The sequence below is a fragment of the Python bivittatus genome, unplaced genomic scaffold (assembly GCF_059951505.1).
Source record: "Python bivittatus isolate LINGU-HERP-01145 unplaced genomic scaffold, Pbiv_v1 ctg000700_np1212, whole genome shotgun sequence".
NCBI lineage: Eukaryota > Metazoa > Chordata > Lepidosauria > Squamata > Pythonidae > Python > Python bivittatus.
Window position 1 is genome coordinate 60,813,796 of NW_028277098.1, and position 18,705 is coordinate 60,832,500.

General features: G+C 39.5%; 2 protein-coding genes across 2 annotated transcripts in view; both read right to left on the minus strand.

Moving 5' to 3' along the window:
- Positions 1 to 10,221: 10,221 nt before the first annotated feature.
- On the minus strand, positions 10,222 to 12,922 carry KISS1 (KiSS-1 metastasis suppressor). The gene is made up of 2 exons (XM_088154064.1): positions 11,786 to 12,922; positions 10,222 to 10,868 (listed from the first exon to the last, which is right to left on the minus strand). Exons 1-2 carry the CDS (start codon positions 11,886 to 11,888, stop codon positions 10,570 to 10,572), a joined length of 402 nt encoding a protein of 133 aa, XP_088010190.1. The 5' UTR covers positions 11,889 to 12,922; the 3' UTR covers positions 10,222 to 10,569.
- Positions 12,923 to 15,919: 2,997 nt separating this feature from the next.
- The window catches only part of GOLT1A (golgi transport 1A), an 11,196-nt gene continuing 8,410 nt past the window's right edge, over positions 15,920 to 18,705 (minus strand). The window contains exon 5 of the mRNA XM_015887554.3: positions 15,920 to 17,870. Within this exon, the coding sequence (XP_015743040.1) occupies positions 17,832 to 17,870 (39 nt within the window). The 3' untranslated portion in view covers positions 15,920 to 17,831. The remainder of the gene's footprint in view (positions 17,871 to 18,705) is intronic.

The following is an 18,705-nucleotide window of genomic DNA, read 5'->3' on the forward strand; positions in this document are numbered from 1 at the left end:
ACAATATGCATCTGATTATAATAGGGTGTTCTGTAATATGAGCATCTTGAGTTAGATCCATGTCCCTCCTGGCTTCTTTGGAAGGCTGGGTGGATCATGTGTGGCTGGATTCAGGAGGCAATCAATGCCTCTGAAAGAAGATATGATATCCCTGGCCTTGAAATATATGGTGATGGTTCACCCTCTCTCAAAAAGAACATCTCTTGATCCAGTCATATTTGACCACTTTTGCCATCTCTTCAACTTCCCCTTTTTACTGGAAAAATTGATTATTTGGATCTGTTTCAGTCAGGATGCAGGGCTGGTCATGGGAGAGAAACAGCACTGGTCTCTCTAGTGGATGACCTTCACTGGGAACTAGATGGGGGAATTGCACCCATCCTAGTCCTACTAAATCTCTCTGCAGCATTTGGTACCATTGACCTTAGTATTTTTCTGGACCACCAGCAAATGGTACTTGGGAGTACCATTTCTCAATAGTCCCTCTTCTAGTAAGTGGAAGGTTCCAATTACTAGTTAGGCAAGAATAACAATTGAGCCAATGGTTGCTCCAATATGGCAGGACTTGGTATGCTCCCACGTGTGTGTGTGTGTGTGTGTGTGTGTGTGTGTATGTGTATCTCTCTCTCTCTCTCTCTCACTCTCTCTCTCTCTCTCTGTGTCTCTCTCATTTCTACCTGCCGGGAAAGGTCATCTGTCAGTCTGGGGTGAGGTGTCATCAATATGCTGATGATACCCAATTGCTCATGCCCCCCCACCCAGGCCACTCAGGAAATGTTGTGGAAGTCTTAAACCAGTGTCTGAAGGTTGTAAAGGGAGAGTAAACCCTAGCAAGATGGAGATACTACTTGCCTGTAAACATATTTGCTAACCAGAAACAATTGTTCCAGTAGGTGTTCTAGACAAGATCTCACACACCTCACAGAACTGATCTAGAATTTGGAGGTCCTCCTGGACGTGTAGCTGCTGTCAGTCCTTCAGAGTTGGCCAGTTCAGAAAAACAGTCATGGCAGGGACACCTTTCCCAAGGTCAGTTCAATGTTCCTTTACATGATGGAACAGTTTAAGCTGGTATGCTAGTTATGGACCTACCTGGATCAGGCCAGTTATGGACCTACCTGGATCAGGGAACCTTGGCAGTAGTAACTCATGCCTTGATCACCACACAGTTAGATTACTGGATTACTGCAATGAACTCATATGGGGCTTCCTTTGAGGCTAACTTGAAAGCTGCAACTGGTACAGGATGCAGCAGCCGGACTGAGGGCTGAAAGCTGCTATTCCAGAGTTACACTTGTCTTACAGTTGTTGATATGGTTACCAGTAAGATTCCAGGCCCAATTCAATGTGCTGGTTATTATCTATGAAGCCATATATAGGATGGCCCCAAAGATGCATCAGGGATTGCCTTACTAAGCATGGTTTTCTCTGTCTGGTTCAGACATCTAGAGGGTCTGCTAATGGTCTCATCCTCATTAGAAGAGGGACATGAGCCAGAAGGTAGGCCTTTTCTGTAGCAAGTATGGAATAAGCTGTCTCTGGTGGTGCACTTGCCCCTTATCATTCTTACCCAGCATATGAATGTGGAGCATTTAAACCTTAGTCACATCAAAATTGCAATTAAAATCCATTTTGTGGTCCCTAGCTTCAGTGGGAGGTTATTTGGTCTAGTTGCTTCTGTCCTTGCTCCATGGCTGTTTTTTTTATAAAAGAAAAGACAAGATCACAGGACCAAAACATGCAACAAACATCATGTTAAATTTGTCCATGGTCTTCATGGAAAACCTGGACCATTACTGAAGAAACAAAATAGGGTGCTTTACATGGTAATGTTTCCATTCCCCAGTCCCTCTAAAATTGCTTGAAGTTGATCATGCAATTGCCTTTACTCCTGCTGAACTCTGAACACTGAAAACAGCTAGGGAGCGCCATAAGCCAATCAGTGCTCCTTGCAGCCGATGAACAGTAGAGCTCAAGAACTATTATTCAATCAATGTCACATGTCCTGAGATAAGACAGCCCCTGGATTAAGAAAAATCCCCTCATCCCTACCCATCCATTTTCAGTATGTGCTGTGTGAATTTGGGAAGAACTACCTAGCTATCAGTATGCAATTTTTGTTGAATATAAATTCCCATTAAATGGTGATGATGACATGATCCCCCCCCCCTTTTTTGCCAAGAACTTGGATGTTTTTCCAAATGGCTGAAACCTTAGTTGTAGGTTGTAAGGTAGAGTCTCTGGGACTCCCAGTGCATATGGGAGGTGAGGAGAGTCCAAAGGGGTGAAATCCGAGGTGAAATCCGAGTTCAGTGTGTACTGCTTGAGCAGAAAAATCACGTTTTCTGACAGGGCTTGCAAAATGGACTAAGAAGTGTCAAAAGGAATAAGATCCACTTCATTGATGAGGCTGTCTGTGAAATTTACCGGAGAGCTCCACAGAGATAGGTTAAGGCAAGAATGTCTGCAATCGGAAAAAAACAGTTTTCCCCTGCACCCTGCAAAACCGCCATTTTGTAATTTGAGTTCCACTGTGGCTGAGCCAGGAGAAATTGGATAGGAGGACCACATAAGGGGAACGTGGCAGTGCAGGAGTGGGGCCCTCACCAATTTTGACATAAACGAATAGAGACTGGCCCTAGTGCTGAATGGATTAGTCAACTCATTGTTCATCCAATCTGAGCAAATATTTGGATTGTGTTATAGGCAGGAAATATCACATTGGTCCTCCTTTTCATTAACCCAACCTCCCATCTTTTTTAGCAATTTGGAGGATGTTAGAACTCTTTTGAATGGATTCTGTTTATTTTCCCACAGGGTGCCTTGAAGCGGTATGCTTGTGAGCAGGGATTTTTTCCCAAACTTGGTTTTTCAAATCAGGCTAAAGGCCACAAAGGGGATGGTGCAAAGGTCTTTTATGTGTGGGTAAAACTTTTTAATGACATAGAATGATATAGGAAGCATTGGACAAATTTTCACATACCCACATACTCATTCCACCAGGTTTAATTAATCTGTAATATGAATATGAGTGTAACATCTTTATTGGTAAAATATATGCTTATGGCCCAAGAAGCATGCCAGAGATAACTTAAAACCATAACTCAGTCTTAGAGTGCATACCTCTGCATGCTGGAAGGAAACATTGCAATTGCCTCCACCTGAATCTTGCAAAAAGGCTCTAGCTCTCAAATGTAGGCTTAATTTTTAGGGAATTGGAGCACCAGCCTGAACACCCCTGTCAGTTCCTTTGCTGCCTGCTGCAGGACTCCTGCCCACTCTGATGACTTGGCAAGGGCCTCCCCACTTGGGCTGTGCTACCCAGGACCTATGGAAACCTGGTAGTGCTATAATAAAACTACAGGTAGTCCTTGTAGTGACCTCAATTGGGACCAGCAACTCGGTTGTTAAGCAATGTGGTTGCTAAGTGAAACTGTGACTGTGCTTATGATCTTCCTTCAGTTTTCCTTTGCAGTACAGACCTGCAAAGGTCATAAATGTGAGGATTGGTCATAAAGTTACTTTTTCATCACTGTCGTAACTGTGAATGGTCATTAAACAAGGCAGTCACTAAATGAGAACTATCTGTATCAATAGTGGATTATCCAGTAATGTGGTAAATGTAGCTGAATTCCTAGTCCTGTCCATGCTGAACAAACTGATTTGCATTCATAACATCTCACACTCTTTATGGATCCCCACAAGCCATTCATAAAGCACATCTTTGGTCATGTGAATTGTACCATTTAGGAAACTGCATGTTGGTTGCTGGTTTCCCTTTTGATTTATCTGCTTACAAGCACATATCATGCCAAGCCACAGTTAAGCCACAATACATTGCTTTTACACATAATGCTAAGCCATAAACCGTGTTTTAAACCACAAAGCCTGGGTTTCCTAACCAAACTATGGCCAATGTATTGCATAAACAATTCAGTCTTATTATGCCTTGCCTCTATAATACTATAGATTATATAGTATACTACTGTATATACTATAATATTATAGACCTTCCTACCAATCCTTTTTGACTTAGTATTCTTAGTTCCATTCTGTTTCCCATTCTCCGTCTGGTAGCTTTTTGCTGAAGGTTCATTAACGAACGGATTCTGTTTCAGGAACCAGAGGGTTGCCTGATATTTTTCCCACACGAGGGCTGAGACGCTCCCACCCTTTAAAGCTCTGGGCTGCGTCACACTGCCTGGCTCACTGGCCTCTGGGCACGTTGTTACAGCCAGAGGGTCACAAATTACTAACCCTTTCTTGCATTTCTTAGTTGTGAAGGGGACATGAGAAAGCCTGGGGAGAGTAGATGGCAGATAGAAATCAACTTCCAGGTCATCTAACAGAACTTTGTTTACACACAGACTACAATCTCATCAAGAGAAGGACAGCATCTTTTACATCACTTCAGGCTGCAGAACCATTTTAAATCCAGAGAAGAAATGTTTGTGGCCAGTGACAGCAATATAGCTGAAGGTCTGCCAACTTTTTATATCTTAAGTCACTGTGCTCATGGTGCCTATATTTAAACTCTAACTGAACAGCCATAAATTTTCATTGCCAATAATTCTATCCTTTACAGTTCTTGAAAGAGAAATTTATACCCATGTGCACCCATGCACACATTTGCTCCCTGAATGGGTCTGATGAGGTAGACTCAAGTCCTCAAGAATTTATATAATAATATAACTAATTGCCTTTAAAGATTATTCATTTTTGGTAATGCATCACATAATTGTGGACTGGGAAACATGGCTCTCCAGATATTGCTGGACTCTGAATTCCTATCAGCTTAGTCAGCATGGCCAACAGGGTATGCAAACCACTATCTTGAAGACTTTGTCTTGCCCGTCTCTCTCATGCACGCTCAACATTAATTGAAAAACATGGCAGGGAAGAACAGATGCCAGATAGATAATTTTAGCTGACAACTGTCCATTTATATACTCTTTTATGTACTGCTAGAAAACTCATCTCCAACAACATTGTTAAACCCACTGGGAGAATTGTCTGTGTGTGTCACATTTATCTATTGTACCTTCTCCAGGGGCAGGTTGATCCTCTGGATTCAAACCTCTCATTTAAAAATGTATTTTCAATTATCTCCTCCAATAGCCAAACCACCCCTGTAGAAATTAACAGCTGAGACCTAGGGAGAAATCTAAAGGATTCAAGCCCAGCTTTCAAGTTCAGCATTGTGTTTTATAGCTTTTTAAACCTAGTCATTTTAATGAGCAAGGAAATAATTCAAATAGCTTGGGGGGAACAGCAATAGAAGCAGAGGAAGCAAACTGTGCCAGTGTCTCGGACTTATAATAACAATGAAAGGTTTGAAGTTTAAATAGTATATGTAACTCTTAAAATCATAGAATTTTAGAATCCGATTAGACAACCTGTGACCTGTTGGGTCATTGTTTCAGAGATATTTACTTATCTAAACAGAGAAACAGAATGACCAAGGGTAAAAAAGCAGGGGGAGTGTGTGTGATTTGCGACTTGCTGCCAGCTTCCCCTTTGACTTTGCTTGTGGGAAGCTGTCAGGGAGCATCAGAAACCAACCAACCAACTTTCCTCCCTCCCTCCCTCCCTTTCCACATGTAATATAGGCTTGCGCCATTTGACCTCTCCTCATGACCTTCAGAAGAGTGCTGGTGAAGCCTCCTCCTCCTCCTCCTCCTCCTCCTCCTCCTCCTCCTCAGCTGACCCATGGAACTGCCTGCCAATTTGCTGTGGGGAGGTGGAGCAAAGGGAGCCACAGACCATGAGGAAAACTGCAACCCCGCTCCCTATTCTGGTGTGTCCCCAGGGCCTCCTCCCTTGAGGGAGGAAGAGGGCTCACCTGTTGACTATCAGTGCACCCCAGCCAGCCCTACCTCACCAGCAGGCATCCAAGTCACTGACTCATCCTTCCCTCAGCACTCACAGCCGTTAAGAGATTTCAAATTTCTGCCTTGTTTCCAAAGCAGCCAATTGCCACTCACTGTCGGGCCTTGTTGCCAGCTGATTGGGCTCAGGGGTCAGAGGGAGGTGGGAAAAGAGGTTGGGGATACATCCATGATGATCACATGACCTGGGCTGACCATGGCAATGCAACAGCACAGCAGTGCTAAAGCAGCCACAAATTTCCCAAATTTTGATCCCACAGGAGTAAAGGGTCCTGGATTTTGGATGCATTCTGTAAGTTAGCCCATTTGAGGTACTTTGGTTCAAAAATTGTTGTCCTATGACACACCATTTTGCCCAGTTGAAGGTTACAGACATGAGAGTTTGAGTAGTATATAGATTCCTTCAAGGTCATCTATTTCAACCTCCATTGTGTAGAAGCTGATTGGACAACTTCTGCTGAAATACCTGCAGTGAAGCATTTTGCTCCATTAGGTCTTACTGTTTTTTCTTCTTCCTCTGCTTGCTTGCTAGTAAAAAGCCTCATCTGTGCTTTATATGTTCTTAGAATGAATTACAGTGTAAGCAGAGCATGTCACAACTTTGATCTCTGGACATTCTAACCATGCTAATGCAAGCAGCAACAGTAGGACTTCCAATTCTAGGCTACACAGATCCAGATGTCCACTAGATGATAGCAGAGAGTTAGGGCTTTCTATAACTCTTCATTGTTATCTAATGATCAACTGGATTTAGCAGCCCTGATATATAGCCCAAACAAAGGGTTAATCTAACCAATTAGAATTCATACCATTTGTCAGCTGTACAAATCAGCTTTCTCCAACAACAGCCAGTTTGTTGGTGTTTGGAGGTGATGCCATCTGGATGGGCCCAGGTGGGGGTGAGATTAATGCAAGCAGTTTCCCAGAAAGTACTGTCATGTGCCTTAACAACTCAGCTATCCTTTGTATCAGTGGCCCATTTGCATATAGCTATTAGTTCACTTTTATGAAGTGAGATGCCTGAACCTAGCGATTATAGCTTAGTATGATGTAGAAACCAAGCTATTATGGCATGTTCAACAAACCATAATTTTAGAACATTCTAACTTAGTGTTTTATGGTTGCAGCAGCTAGGAGAAGGACTCTTTACAGAGACTTGATTTTAAGAGCAAGATCGTTGGTCAAAAGCTGAATCATTAATCTGATCAATCTTCCATATCTAAATAGGTTTTCTCCTCACCCTATCACCATTTGTCACTCTAGTGACACTTTATATATGGCAGTCTGTTTATCCATCCCATGGGACTTCCAAATTTTCAATCTAGGATGAAGTAGGAGTTGCTTTGTTGAGGCTTATGTCTCTACTCCCTGACTTCAGAAGGACTCCAGGACCTATAAAAGAAACTATTAAAAGCTGCATGCCACACAGAAATCCAGCACATTAAACTGTTTTCTGCTATGGAGATGCAATGAAGTAGAAAGTTTTACCAGCTGTGTTTTGGCCTGTTGTATATGGGCTAAAAGCAAATAAAACCTGAAAGGAGGAAAATAGTTGGAAACTCTATGTGGTAATAATGGCTGCTAAGCTGCCACCAAAAGTAATTTGTATACTAGGGTTTTTCTCCTGGTAATGCAATGATTGACTCATTTGTATAGCACACAACACTCTCCCCAGCCTTGACATTTCTCTCTTAATTATTTTGAGGTCTCATTTTTCAGACCTGATTTTGGTTATTCTTGATTTCAAATTGTCTCTGCTACTAAGTTATGTACTCAAATTACAGCTAGTGGCAGTTTCTTCAAATAGTTTTGCAATTCCCCAGGCTCAGGCCACCATATTTTCATAGATCGAGAGCAAGAATTGCTGTCAGAAATTTGTGTTTGGCTTCCATTTCCTCTCTCTGGATGATGAGGGATAGTAGGCCACTTTTTATGCAGGTTTGCATACATTTTATGTATGGAAATGGATATTATATGGCCCAGGAATCATTCACTTTTCTTAATATTGTAGTACTATAGCTGTGGCTTATGGTATATGTTCTCCTATACATGCAAATAAATATCTAATGCATGAATTGAAACTCTTTTTTCTCTCAGGTGCAACAGATTTCATTGAGATTACAAGCACAGTGGATGTATTTTGTATTCACTATCCTTGAAAGGATTAATAGTTGTGTTTGGCTCAATGGTGTTTTGGAGATGAAATCAGCTACAGCCCAGATTCTCAGATTTTCAAAAGAAATAGCATTAAAAGTGTCCCATTTCTTGGATGCCCATACAAGAAGCTTGTAGCTGGAGCAGAGGATACTTCTTCTGAGTAAGCAAAAATATGAAATAGGAGAATGAGAGGAGAAAATTAACATGAAGGTGGAGATACAATATATTGGAAGAGAAAATACAAGGGGCAAAATAAGAGATAGAGAAATATCTAGACCAATGAAGAGAAAGGAGGAACTAATCAGAGAAAGACCAGTGAAAGTAATTGTAGGAGAATGGGTACTGAAAATGATACGGGAAAGAGAGGCTTTTTAGGGCTGATTAATGTGGAACACCGATATAACCTGTACACTCAACTTCTCGTGGGAAAAAAGTGTCAGAAAAAAGGCAAAGAGACTATAGAATAATCCTAGTAATGTTTATTGAGATGCAAACATTAGATCCAGAGGGACCTGTTACTTAATAAGTGTATGTGCATAGTTACCATACCATGTTGTTTCCAGGGGAAACTCCAAATTGTTAACTTTTGAGTTTGCCAAGCTGCTTCATGACAAGGAGGTACCAATGCTGTAAACTAGAAAAGGAGGACTCTTGGGAAATGGAAAAGTTTTCCCCAAGAATTCTCCATGGATGCTTGTGTCAAATTAGTTTTGTGCTGAGTTTGGGGAAACAGATAAAATACTTGCTATTCTCCATGAATCATATGAAAGCTTGGCTCAATAGCACTTCAGTGCTCGAAGCTTGATGAAGGAGTAATTTGTAATTAGAAGCTTTTAATAGCAGCTGGAGGGGTGGTGGTGGAGTATGGCTGTCAGCAGGAAAGGGCAATTCTTCCTATATATTTATTTGTTGGGAGGCAGAAGGTCAATACACAACACCTAACTGGATCATTTCTCAGTTGATATCAACAGCCCCTGTAAGTTCCAGATTTCTCTTCCACACCTGGGGACTTTTTTCAGTGAATAATCTTGCACATGGTTGCAGGTCTGTTATTCTGCTTTTAATTCACTGTGAGAGTATTCACTTGAAAAAGAAAGCACCCGGATTTTCATAGGTAGCAAGAGCAGCAACAACTTCTGGGATTGATATAACAGCCAAAAATCTATGCCTAATTTTTAAATGTTGGATAGAGCAAGGGAAGGCGACTTTAGCTGTGATTAAAAAAAAAAGAGGCCAAATTCAAATCCCTACCAGCTTGTGCTAACAGAATAAAAGATACATGAATATGTTGTGTGGGTGTCTGTTTTTTGCTTATTTTGTCTCCGCTGGTCCCACCATAAGCAACAGTCAATTAGGCACTCCAAACCTGTCATGCTCCTTCCATCTTCATGGGCATACCAAATGAAAGAACATTCCCAGTCCATCTCCATTTTCTCTTGTTTGCATCCATCACCACTAGTGCCTCAATGGATAAGGAGTAATTGAGGGGCTTTTCTGCAGTCTCTAGAGCAGTGTTTTTCACACTTGGCAACTTTAAGATGTGTGGACTTCAACTCCCAGAATTCCCCAGCCAGCATGTGTTAGTCCACACATCTTAAAGTTGCCAAGTGTGAAAAACACTGCTCTAGAGGGAGCCATACAGTATAAGAGTTTCCTTCTTCTTCCCTTGAGGAAGAGAGGTGGTATATCCTATGTCTTTTGAATTGTTCTTCCTGGGACCCTAAGATTATGTTTTAAAAGGATTTTGCTTTTGATGCAAAGGTACTATGTTTGAAACAAGGATCTCCTGGAATATTTCTGAAAAGTTGAAAAATTTCATTTTATACCCTGACCTAGCTATGTGATCTGAATTCCCTTCACAAAATTTGAAAAAAAAAAAAGAAAGAAAGAACAAAATTCCAAACTGATATTCAGTGAATAAGATTCCCAACCACTGTTGTTAAAATGGTATGGTAAATCATACCACATTCATTGCTAGATTGCTTTTTGTTGCTGGTTTCCTTTTCTTGCATCAAAATAATACAATACACAAATTAGCATAAATAATATGTTAACTTTAATGTGGTTTATTAGTTATAATTTTATTGTAATGTCTGGCATTAAAGAAAGGAGGAAACAATGACTTGTTCTCAACAAAAGTATACCATATATACTCGTATATAAGCCCTTCCGCAGATAAGCCAACCTTCAACCTTTTCACTAAAATACCATGAAAAATGATAAAGAAAAAACCCACAAAAAACCCTCAATTTTTTTTGGTATGTTTTAATTTTTAGAATTAGCTTATCCACAGGTGGCACATTTTTCATGGTATTATAGTTAAAATTCAAGGGTTGGCTTGTCCATGGACGGGCTTATATGTGAGTATATGTAGGATATACAAGTACTTTCAGAAAGTATTACTGCATACTTAAACTGTGTCATAGTCATAGCCTTCCATTTCATTGGAACAGTGAAGAAGGAATTCTCCATCTCCAACTATTCCCTCTCCTGCATGCCTGCCTCCCTACTATTCTTCAGGCTTTCATATTTTCTCCTGGGCTTTCACTGCTTGCCTCTTGCCATATCTTAACCCAAAGGAATTCAAGTTGTAGGTGGAGAGATCATGGTCCCCTTCTAACAGCAATGCCTCTTGCAGCAATGGGACCCCCTTGTTTCTTGTGGGAGATGTCCCTGGCCATAACTGCAGCTGATGCTCTTGCCGCTTGCACAGAAGGGTTACCGTGGATTTCAGACCTTCTTTGCCAGAGATGAAGCTCCTTTTAGAACATGGGATGTCATCAGCCCAGTGGACCCAATTGGCAATGCCTCTGGGAGGTTTAGCTAGAAAGAATGAGAAATGTTTATAGAGAGAACATATCAGCGTGGGGGAAGGACAAAGCATGTAAAATAACTTTTATTTATTTATCAAATTTATATGGCTGCCCATCTCACACAAGGTGACTCTGGGCGGTGTACAATACAACCAACAATTAAAACAGAATATAAAAACCAGTTAAAACAATTAAATAGCTAATATGAGTAAGAACAAGATTGTGAGAGGGTTAAATTAAGATGTTATACATGGTGCACGGGCTCTCTGCTGCCAGGGGATCCCCAGGCCTGATGAAAAAACCAGAGCTTGAGAGCTTTCCGAAAAACCATAAGGGTTGAAGCTAACCTCACCTCAGGGGGGATAATGTTCCAGAGGGTGGGGGCCACAGCAAAAAAGACTCGTCTCATCTATCATAAAGGAAGCATCAAATTCAAAGCCCTGCCAATTTATGATGGCAGAACTGAAGGTCTAGTGAATGATGAAAAGCATGGATATCTCTCCTAAGGCTGAACCATGCTCTAGATTTGAAGGGGAAAAGATAATTCAAGAGTACACCTGAGCATACTTAGAGCACCCATAGCCCTTCCTTAAACCAAATCTTTTCCTGGGATTTGTGTTTTAGATGCAGAGGGAACCCAGGAAAAAACTCAGTTTCTTTACAGAGTTGCTGACAGGTAGTATATGAGCACCCCCACACACTTTACCCTTTTCCCTTCAAATCCGTATTGTTTCACAGCTCCAGGATGCAGTGACACAAGAACCCCAGGAGTATGTTCCCTAAAGAGCAGTGAAAATTCTTTTCTTTCTTTTTTTTTTTTTTGCAGAGCAGTTTCAGATCATTCCTAAATTTACAACAGCGTTGTTTTTCCTTCAGGATTTTCCTCAAATCTAATAAAAATCTATCAAGACTGCTTCTACTTCTTACCTTGAGGCCAGAAGCCCTTTAGAGGGAAATAGCTGTCTGCAGGTTTTCCAAACTGAACTCCGAAGAATAACAGGAGCAGGAGCAGGGGACTTAATAGGTTCATCCTGGAATGCAGCAGATCTGAAATAAAAAATGAAGGAAGCCAGAACACTCTAGACCAGGGTTTCCCAAGCTGTGAGGTGTACCTCCCTTGGGGAGGTGCAGACAGAGTCCAGGGAAAGTGTGAAGAACCTTTTAGTTACATTGTTACAATAAATCCACCTTTCCCAAGTCCCACCTTTCATTGTGTGAGGGAGGTGTGATGGCAAAACATTTAGGAACCCCTTACTCTAAATGATATGTGATAGTTGCACTCGTGGAAGTGGTAGCTACATGGACAACTTTTCATACTGGATGCTGAAAAGGGACTTTCAGTTCTATGCATGTTATTTATGTAATACGAGGAAAGTATTTGAGGAGGAATGGATGATTTAGAGTGTGTGTAGCCCTTTAAATCGAACATGGTTGTCATCAGAACCCAGGAAAAGGTGCTGCTTCTTTAAAGAGTTGTTGAGAAATGACATGTGAGCACCCCTATATGCTACAAACCATTTTTGCCTTTTTGAATCTGGATCTCTGTATGACCCTAATGGAAAAGCTCTCCCCTATTAGGTTTTAAAATATACAATACTGAGCATGCTTAAATACAATAGAATAGTCCTAGGACTATAAAACAAAATGCCCAACAAGTAGAAAAGCAGGATGTACCATAAAATTAATACACAACTACAGAAATTGTGGGCCCAAACATCCTGTGGACACCAGGAGGAAGAGTAGCAGCAGCAGCAGCAGCAGCCCTATAAATCAGGATGTCCTTTGTATGAATTTTGCCCTAAATGCCTGGCTATCTGGAATGGACAACAGAATAATACCCAGTACATTTCAGGGCTATTATTAAAATGCTAACAAGGTAGTGCATATGCAACCCACGGAATACCTGAAAGCACTGTGGAAAAAAACAAGTATAAATAGGAGAAACAGTAAATTTTAGAAAGAGATAATGCAGCAGATACAATAAAACCATCTTAGATATACAGGTAAGTGTGTGTATTATTTCTGAAGACAAATAGAAGCTTTGGTAGTATTAGTATCAAACCACTCCACAAAACCTATTTTGGCTTACATCTTTAGTTTTCCAATCAAGGCTTTATTATGCTTAATCATTCATCTCTATTTATATAATAATTTATCGTTTTGCAGAAGCATCATTCTCTCTCTCTCTCTCTCTAGACACACAGAGAAAGAGAAAAAGGATTTACTATGTTTAGCTGTCCTCCCCGAATTAATTGGGAAAATTACTCAGCCAAGTAGTTCAGCTGGGTCCAATCTTGTCCTATATGTAGGAGGGAGATAGTAATGAATTTGATAAACATCATTATTTGAAAGCGTGACCATTTTGAAATATTCCACAACTGCATTAGAACTGAAGTCTGCCCACAAAAATTAATTTTGATAACAACATTGGTATAGACTTCAGGCGAGGTTTGGAATGGGTTTATAGATACAATGACCACACGTCCTTCATTATAAAGGACAGTCCTTTATTTCAGAAAGCTCTCCTTTAGATGTATTTGTTTTTCAAAACCTCGCTTTTGTCCTTTATTTTGGTCATTTAACTTTTACGTACAAATGGTACCACTTAATGCAGAGTCTTTCACATTTGTGTGAAAAATACAGAAACGGAATTGTCTTTTTAAAATCAATTTACATATACTGTTTGATTTTAGATATTTTTATTAGAATATGTGTTTTTGTAAAGTTTTTCTTGGTTTTGCTCTTGAAGTTTTTTTGTAAAGCAAAGTTATAAACATAAACAATTAATTGTTTTTATCCTTATGAACCTCTTTCAGATTTGCTCCTTTTTCAGGTTTGTCCTTTATTTTTTCCAAGAAAATATGGTCACCGTAGTTATAGAGGAAAAAGCAAGCAGAGTACATCCAAAGTAATGTTTGAAAGAAAAATAATGTTACCTCAGTCCCAGGTTTGATACGGATCAGAGTCATTTGTAGGAAGCTCTGTGTGCATGGTGCAAGCATGTTTGTGTGTCTGTGTGTGAACTGAATATAAAATTAAACTTGGGCTTCCAATCTTCTGGCTAAATTCCACTGTCAATCTGTTAGACAATTGGTTCATTTTCTGTTGGCTTCAACTGCCCAGTCACACAAACATGTCACCTCTGCCCTGCACCCCCACAGATTTACCATTTTTAATTATTCCTAATTATTGTAGTTACAGTCCTTGATTTAAGTCTAATTTATATTCCATAGTTAACAGTCTTTCCCTAAACAGAAATCCCATTGCATGGCAAAAATAGATGGTTACTCACAAATATAACATAATAGGTTTTTGTTTTTTTTTAATGCATTTACAGAGCAAGAACCTTATGCTGACTGGCATGGCACTAACATATCATTGTGGATCAAGAGCTGCCACTCTCTTGCTCTCCATCAATCTCCTGTAATTTATCATTGTCCTCTCTGCTCTAAAGGACAGAATGCAGCTGTGGATCAGAAAAGACTTGAGATAGTGAGTAGGAAGCCTGGCATGTGCACATCTGGAAAGAAGCCAGGGTTCAGCTGAGAAGTCAGCATTTCTAGACAGCCTCTCCATTTTGTACTTTGCCAAGATTCCCCATTCTTTGAAGTTTGGCTGAGCAGTGACAATCAAAGAATGTTTTTGGAGAAAAAAGGCTTGAGACCAGTTTTAAAACTTGCAGAGCAGAAAAAGTTTATAACTGGCTATTTTGGAGAGATGTATACATGCAGACAGAGAGAGAAGGAGTGAATTAAATGTGATTTAAAAGAGTAGGATCATTACTCAGCATACAAACTTTCATTCCAACCCCACCACTAATGAACAGGTTATGTATGTTTTTCAAATCCAACTAACCTCGCTTGGCTAAAGGAAGACAAATGTGCAGATGTGAATAAACACATTCTCCATAAAGTACTTCTACTTCAATGCTTTTCCCTCTTAAACAGTAACAGCAACACTATTTTAAAAACTACAATCTGTCTGCAGCCTGAAACAACAATCCTAGCCCTACACTTTCAAAAATTTTCCAGTTGGTAAAGATGCATTTGAGGGCTGGGAAGTACATGATTGCAGAGCAATCTATCTAAAATATTACTGTGAAGCCAAAACAAATGAACATTTTCTGTAGAATCCCATTTAATTCAAGACAACAAACTTTTGAATAAATATACATAATTGTCTAGCATAATTTGCAACCATGTTGTCTTTAATGGATTTACTCCCAGATAAATGTGTATAGGATTGTCATCCGAGGCTTCAACATCCTTATCTTTACTTACCTCAGTTCTTCCTGCAATGTCCAGGCCCAAAGTCTTTGATCTCTTGGAAAAAGATGAGCGATCTCCACTTTAGCTCTCCTCTCACTCTTAAGGCCACGGTCTGCATTATTGAATGACCTTGCTGGTGACATCAGCAAAAATGGATCCGCCTCTAGTTTACATCTTTTAATTTCCCTGCCTAAGCAGCTCTATTGAATCCAGAACAGTAGACCCAACTATTTCCTTATCCATTGTTTCATTAGACAATTTTTCCCTTTCTTTTCTTCGACCAGACCAAAATAATTGCTTTCCCTTTGCAGGTAAGCCAGAACGATTGGTATAAATAGGCAGGCATCAATTTGCTCCATTACAACAAAATTATTAGCAACAATAAAGACAAGGATACTGTCATTCGTTCTGATTTAAATACTCCCTCCTCCTTAATTTCTAGTAGCTGAATAAGGAACCAAGGAACTAACTGCTGGATCTATAGCCTACTTTTTGGGAGAGTATCGAGTATACAGCAATGTCTGAGGGGAAGTCAAAAAGGTCAAGCGGGGAGCCACCACCATGCAATCAAACCACTGAGAGGGTATAACCATAGAATTTGCACAACATGAGGATTGGGAACAAAGATCTTGCTGCTAAATAACCTTTGCACTTTTAACCAAACTGGCTGAGCTCGCCCTTTATTGGGAAGAAAACAAAACATGGGGTGGTACAATTTTGGCTTGGTTGGGCACTGCCTTTCTAGAGCTACTATTTGTCCTGTGAGGTAACACATACAAAGATTGAGATGACATTTTAATTAATATAATTTATTTTTACAATGGAGCATTGTTAAATAAAAACAGAAAAATATTTCCATCAAAGATCACAAATTTGCACTGGAGATCAAATATTGTTCTGTTACATAGAATGTATTGCAAAATATATTTAAAAACCTGTCTCCTGCATCATTTTTGTCACAAACTTTGAAATAAGAAACCCCAAATATTTGTACCCCTACATTTATTTTTCCCTTCCTTTGTTGAACTTGCCTAGAGAAAAAAGAATAAATTGAAAAAAAATGTCAGGGAAGTGAACATATTCCTTTAAACATTGTTCTATTATACTCTACTTTTAAAAATTTTCTGGCAAGTTACTATTTCTAATTTTATCTGTTCAAGTGCTCCTCTGCTTTATATCTATTGTCTCTTTTGAATACAGATTTTAAAGAGCTGAAAATGATAGAAATTATTGGCCTTGGGACAGTACTGTTGGGGACTGCTCACTGCATCTATGAGCCTATTTTGATTGCTAGTGCAAATGGTAGTATGATAGATAGATAGATAGATAGATAGATAGATAGATAGATAGATAGATAGATAGATAGATAGATAGATCAGTGTTGTCCAAACTTGGCCACTTTAAGATGAGTGGACTTCAACTCCCAGAATTCTCCAGCCAGCATGGCTGGCTGGGGAATTCTTGGAGTTGAAGTCCACTCATCTTAAAGTGGCCAAGTTTGGACAACACTGGAATAGATGATAGATGGGATGAGTCTTCACATCCTGTCTCTGTGTTGGTTGGTTCTCACCTAGCCTATTGGTTGGTTGGTTCTCACCTTAGTAAAATGGATCTTTATATTTAAGAGACAAAGTGAACTTCCTGTTTCCCATTCTCCTTCTCTCTGTAGTTTAGATAGAAGTGAGGCTTTTCTATCGTCATTTATTTCAATACATCTAGCTTTTATAGTTAAATTTATTGATGAATATACAATATAATGAGTATTGTGGAATCCTTGGAGTTCTCTGAGCTTGGTTGTTTTCTTGCAAACGTTTCATTACCCGGCTAGATAACATCTTCAGTGCTAGGCTGAAGCTTACCTAGCTGGGTAATGAAATGTTTGCAAGAAAACAACCAAGCTCAGAGAACTCCAAGGACTCCACAGTTCAACCCTGAGCTACACATATTTGCTTCTATTGATAATGAGTATTGTTTAGCATTCACTGATAGCTGGCTAAGTCCATACTCTGCATCCAAGATACCTTTTTCATGAGTGCATTCTTTTCTATGGAATAGTCTATTATCTAATTAATTATAGTATTCTGCTTAAGTTCAGTAGCACATTCTCTAACAACAGCTCCTGCTAAACTCAAATCTCCAAAAGAGAATGTCTCCATTCAACCCACCATTAGCTTTAGCAATTTGATTTGCCCATTTTTTTTCATTGTGCTTCAAAAACTTGCAGAATTTGTCTGACCACAGTCTACAAATAGAAAGAAATTGGCACTGATACATCACATCAAGTGAAAGCAGTTAGCATTTATCCATTCCACTGCAATTGTTTGAAGATCCCATTCAGATATATTTCTGCAAGCAACTTGATATGTCCTAAATGCTGGGTGTGTTGGTGTCAAGCGCTTGTGATACAGCATGATACTTCCAGGTACTGAAGATCATTGAGGTGTGTTTTTGTATATTTAAAAGCTACAGCATAGTCACCATCAAGAGTGTATAAACCAGCATCAGGGTGGAAACCCCATTATAATTATTATAATTGGTCATTATACAAGGAATGATTCTGCTGATGACCTTGTACATTCCTGAAAGTGATCATATGTAGTATTTAAAGCAGCACTAAATAAGATAGTATTGTGGAGGCAACAGGTTATTCATAAAAAAAGTCTGTGCTTGTAGGAAGGGAAGTTGTCTCTGGTCATTCATTCAAGTTACACTGCAGAGCTGGTGTCTCCAAATTTCTGAAACAGCTGCAACAAGAAATCATACTTACTAACAATTTTCTAAACAATGATATTATGGAATGAAAATTACAGTGATTAGGATAAAAGAACAAAGTCAGATATATGACTGACTGAATTTGTTTGATTCAATTAATGATCACACTGCTAAGACCATCATATTCAGTGGGTATGATCTACCTGTTTGTGAGATCAATAGAAAAACTTCCATCTCTTGAATGGTACTGGGTTTATCTGAGTGAACCAATCAATGAAAAACAAAAAGCTGTGAATCCATTTCTACCAGCATTATCATCTCTGGAAGAGTAACGGGTTTAAACTGAGCAGAAACTGTATTTCAAACAAGCAGCACTTCTAATATAAGTCAATGAAACTACATTGGGATTTGTGCTAGGCATATTTTAAAATAATGCAGTGGCTGTGCATGATTTAAATGTCACATTCTAACTAGTTCATCATGCTGTAGTCCAAATACTTTTGCCCAGTAATGCTGTAGGGACACCAGTAATTTTAAATTGTGCTCCTCCTTCCCCCAAAATTATCTATATTAAGTTGAAAGGCAGACATCATAGATATTTACTGCTTCCACTATGTTATAAGATTTTAACTTACATGAGTTTTGCAGATATAGTTGGATCTCCCTATCATTACTCCTAAGCATCAGCTCACTTCACTTTTCACATTCCCCCTGTCCAGGCTAAGAATTAAACATTGTATAACTCTACCATGAACATGAATGAAATATCTGCTCAGTAGACATATCTGCTATTGATACTGCAAAAGGAGTGGATTGATATTAGGTTATTATGTTTCCTTTGCAGTTGATTATCACATTTGAATGAAA

Bases quoted from the DNA above. Each gene is read 5' to 3' on its own strand.
- KISS1 (XM_088154064.1), bottom strand. From the start codon at position 11,888: ATGAACCTATTAAGTCCCCTGCTCCTGCTCCTGTTATTCTTCGGAGTT. The intron at 10,869-11,785 runs GTAAGAAGTAGA...CATTCTTTCTAG, and splicing joins AAAGGGCTTCTGGCCTCAAG to CTAAACCTCCCAGAGGCATT.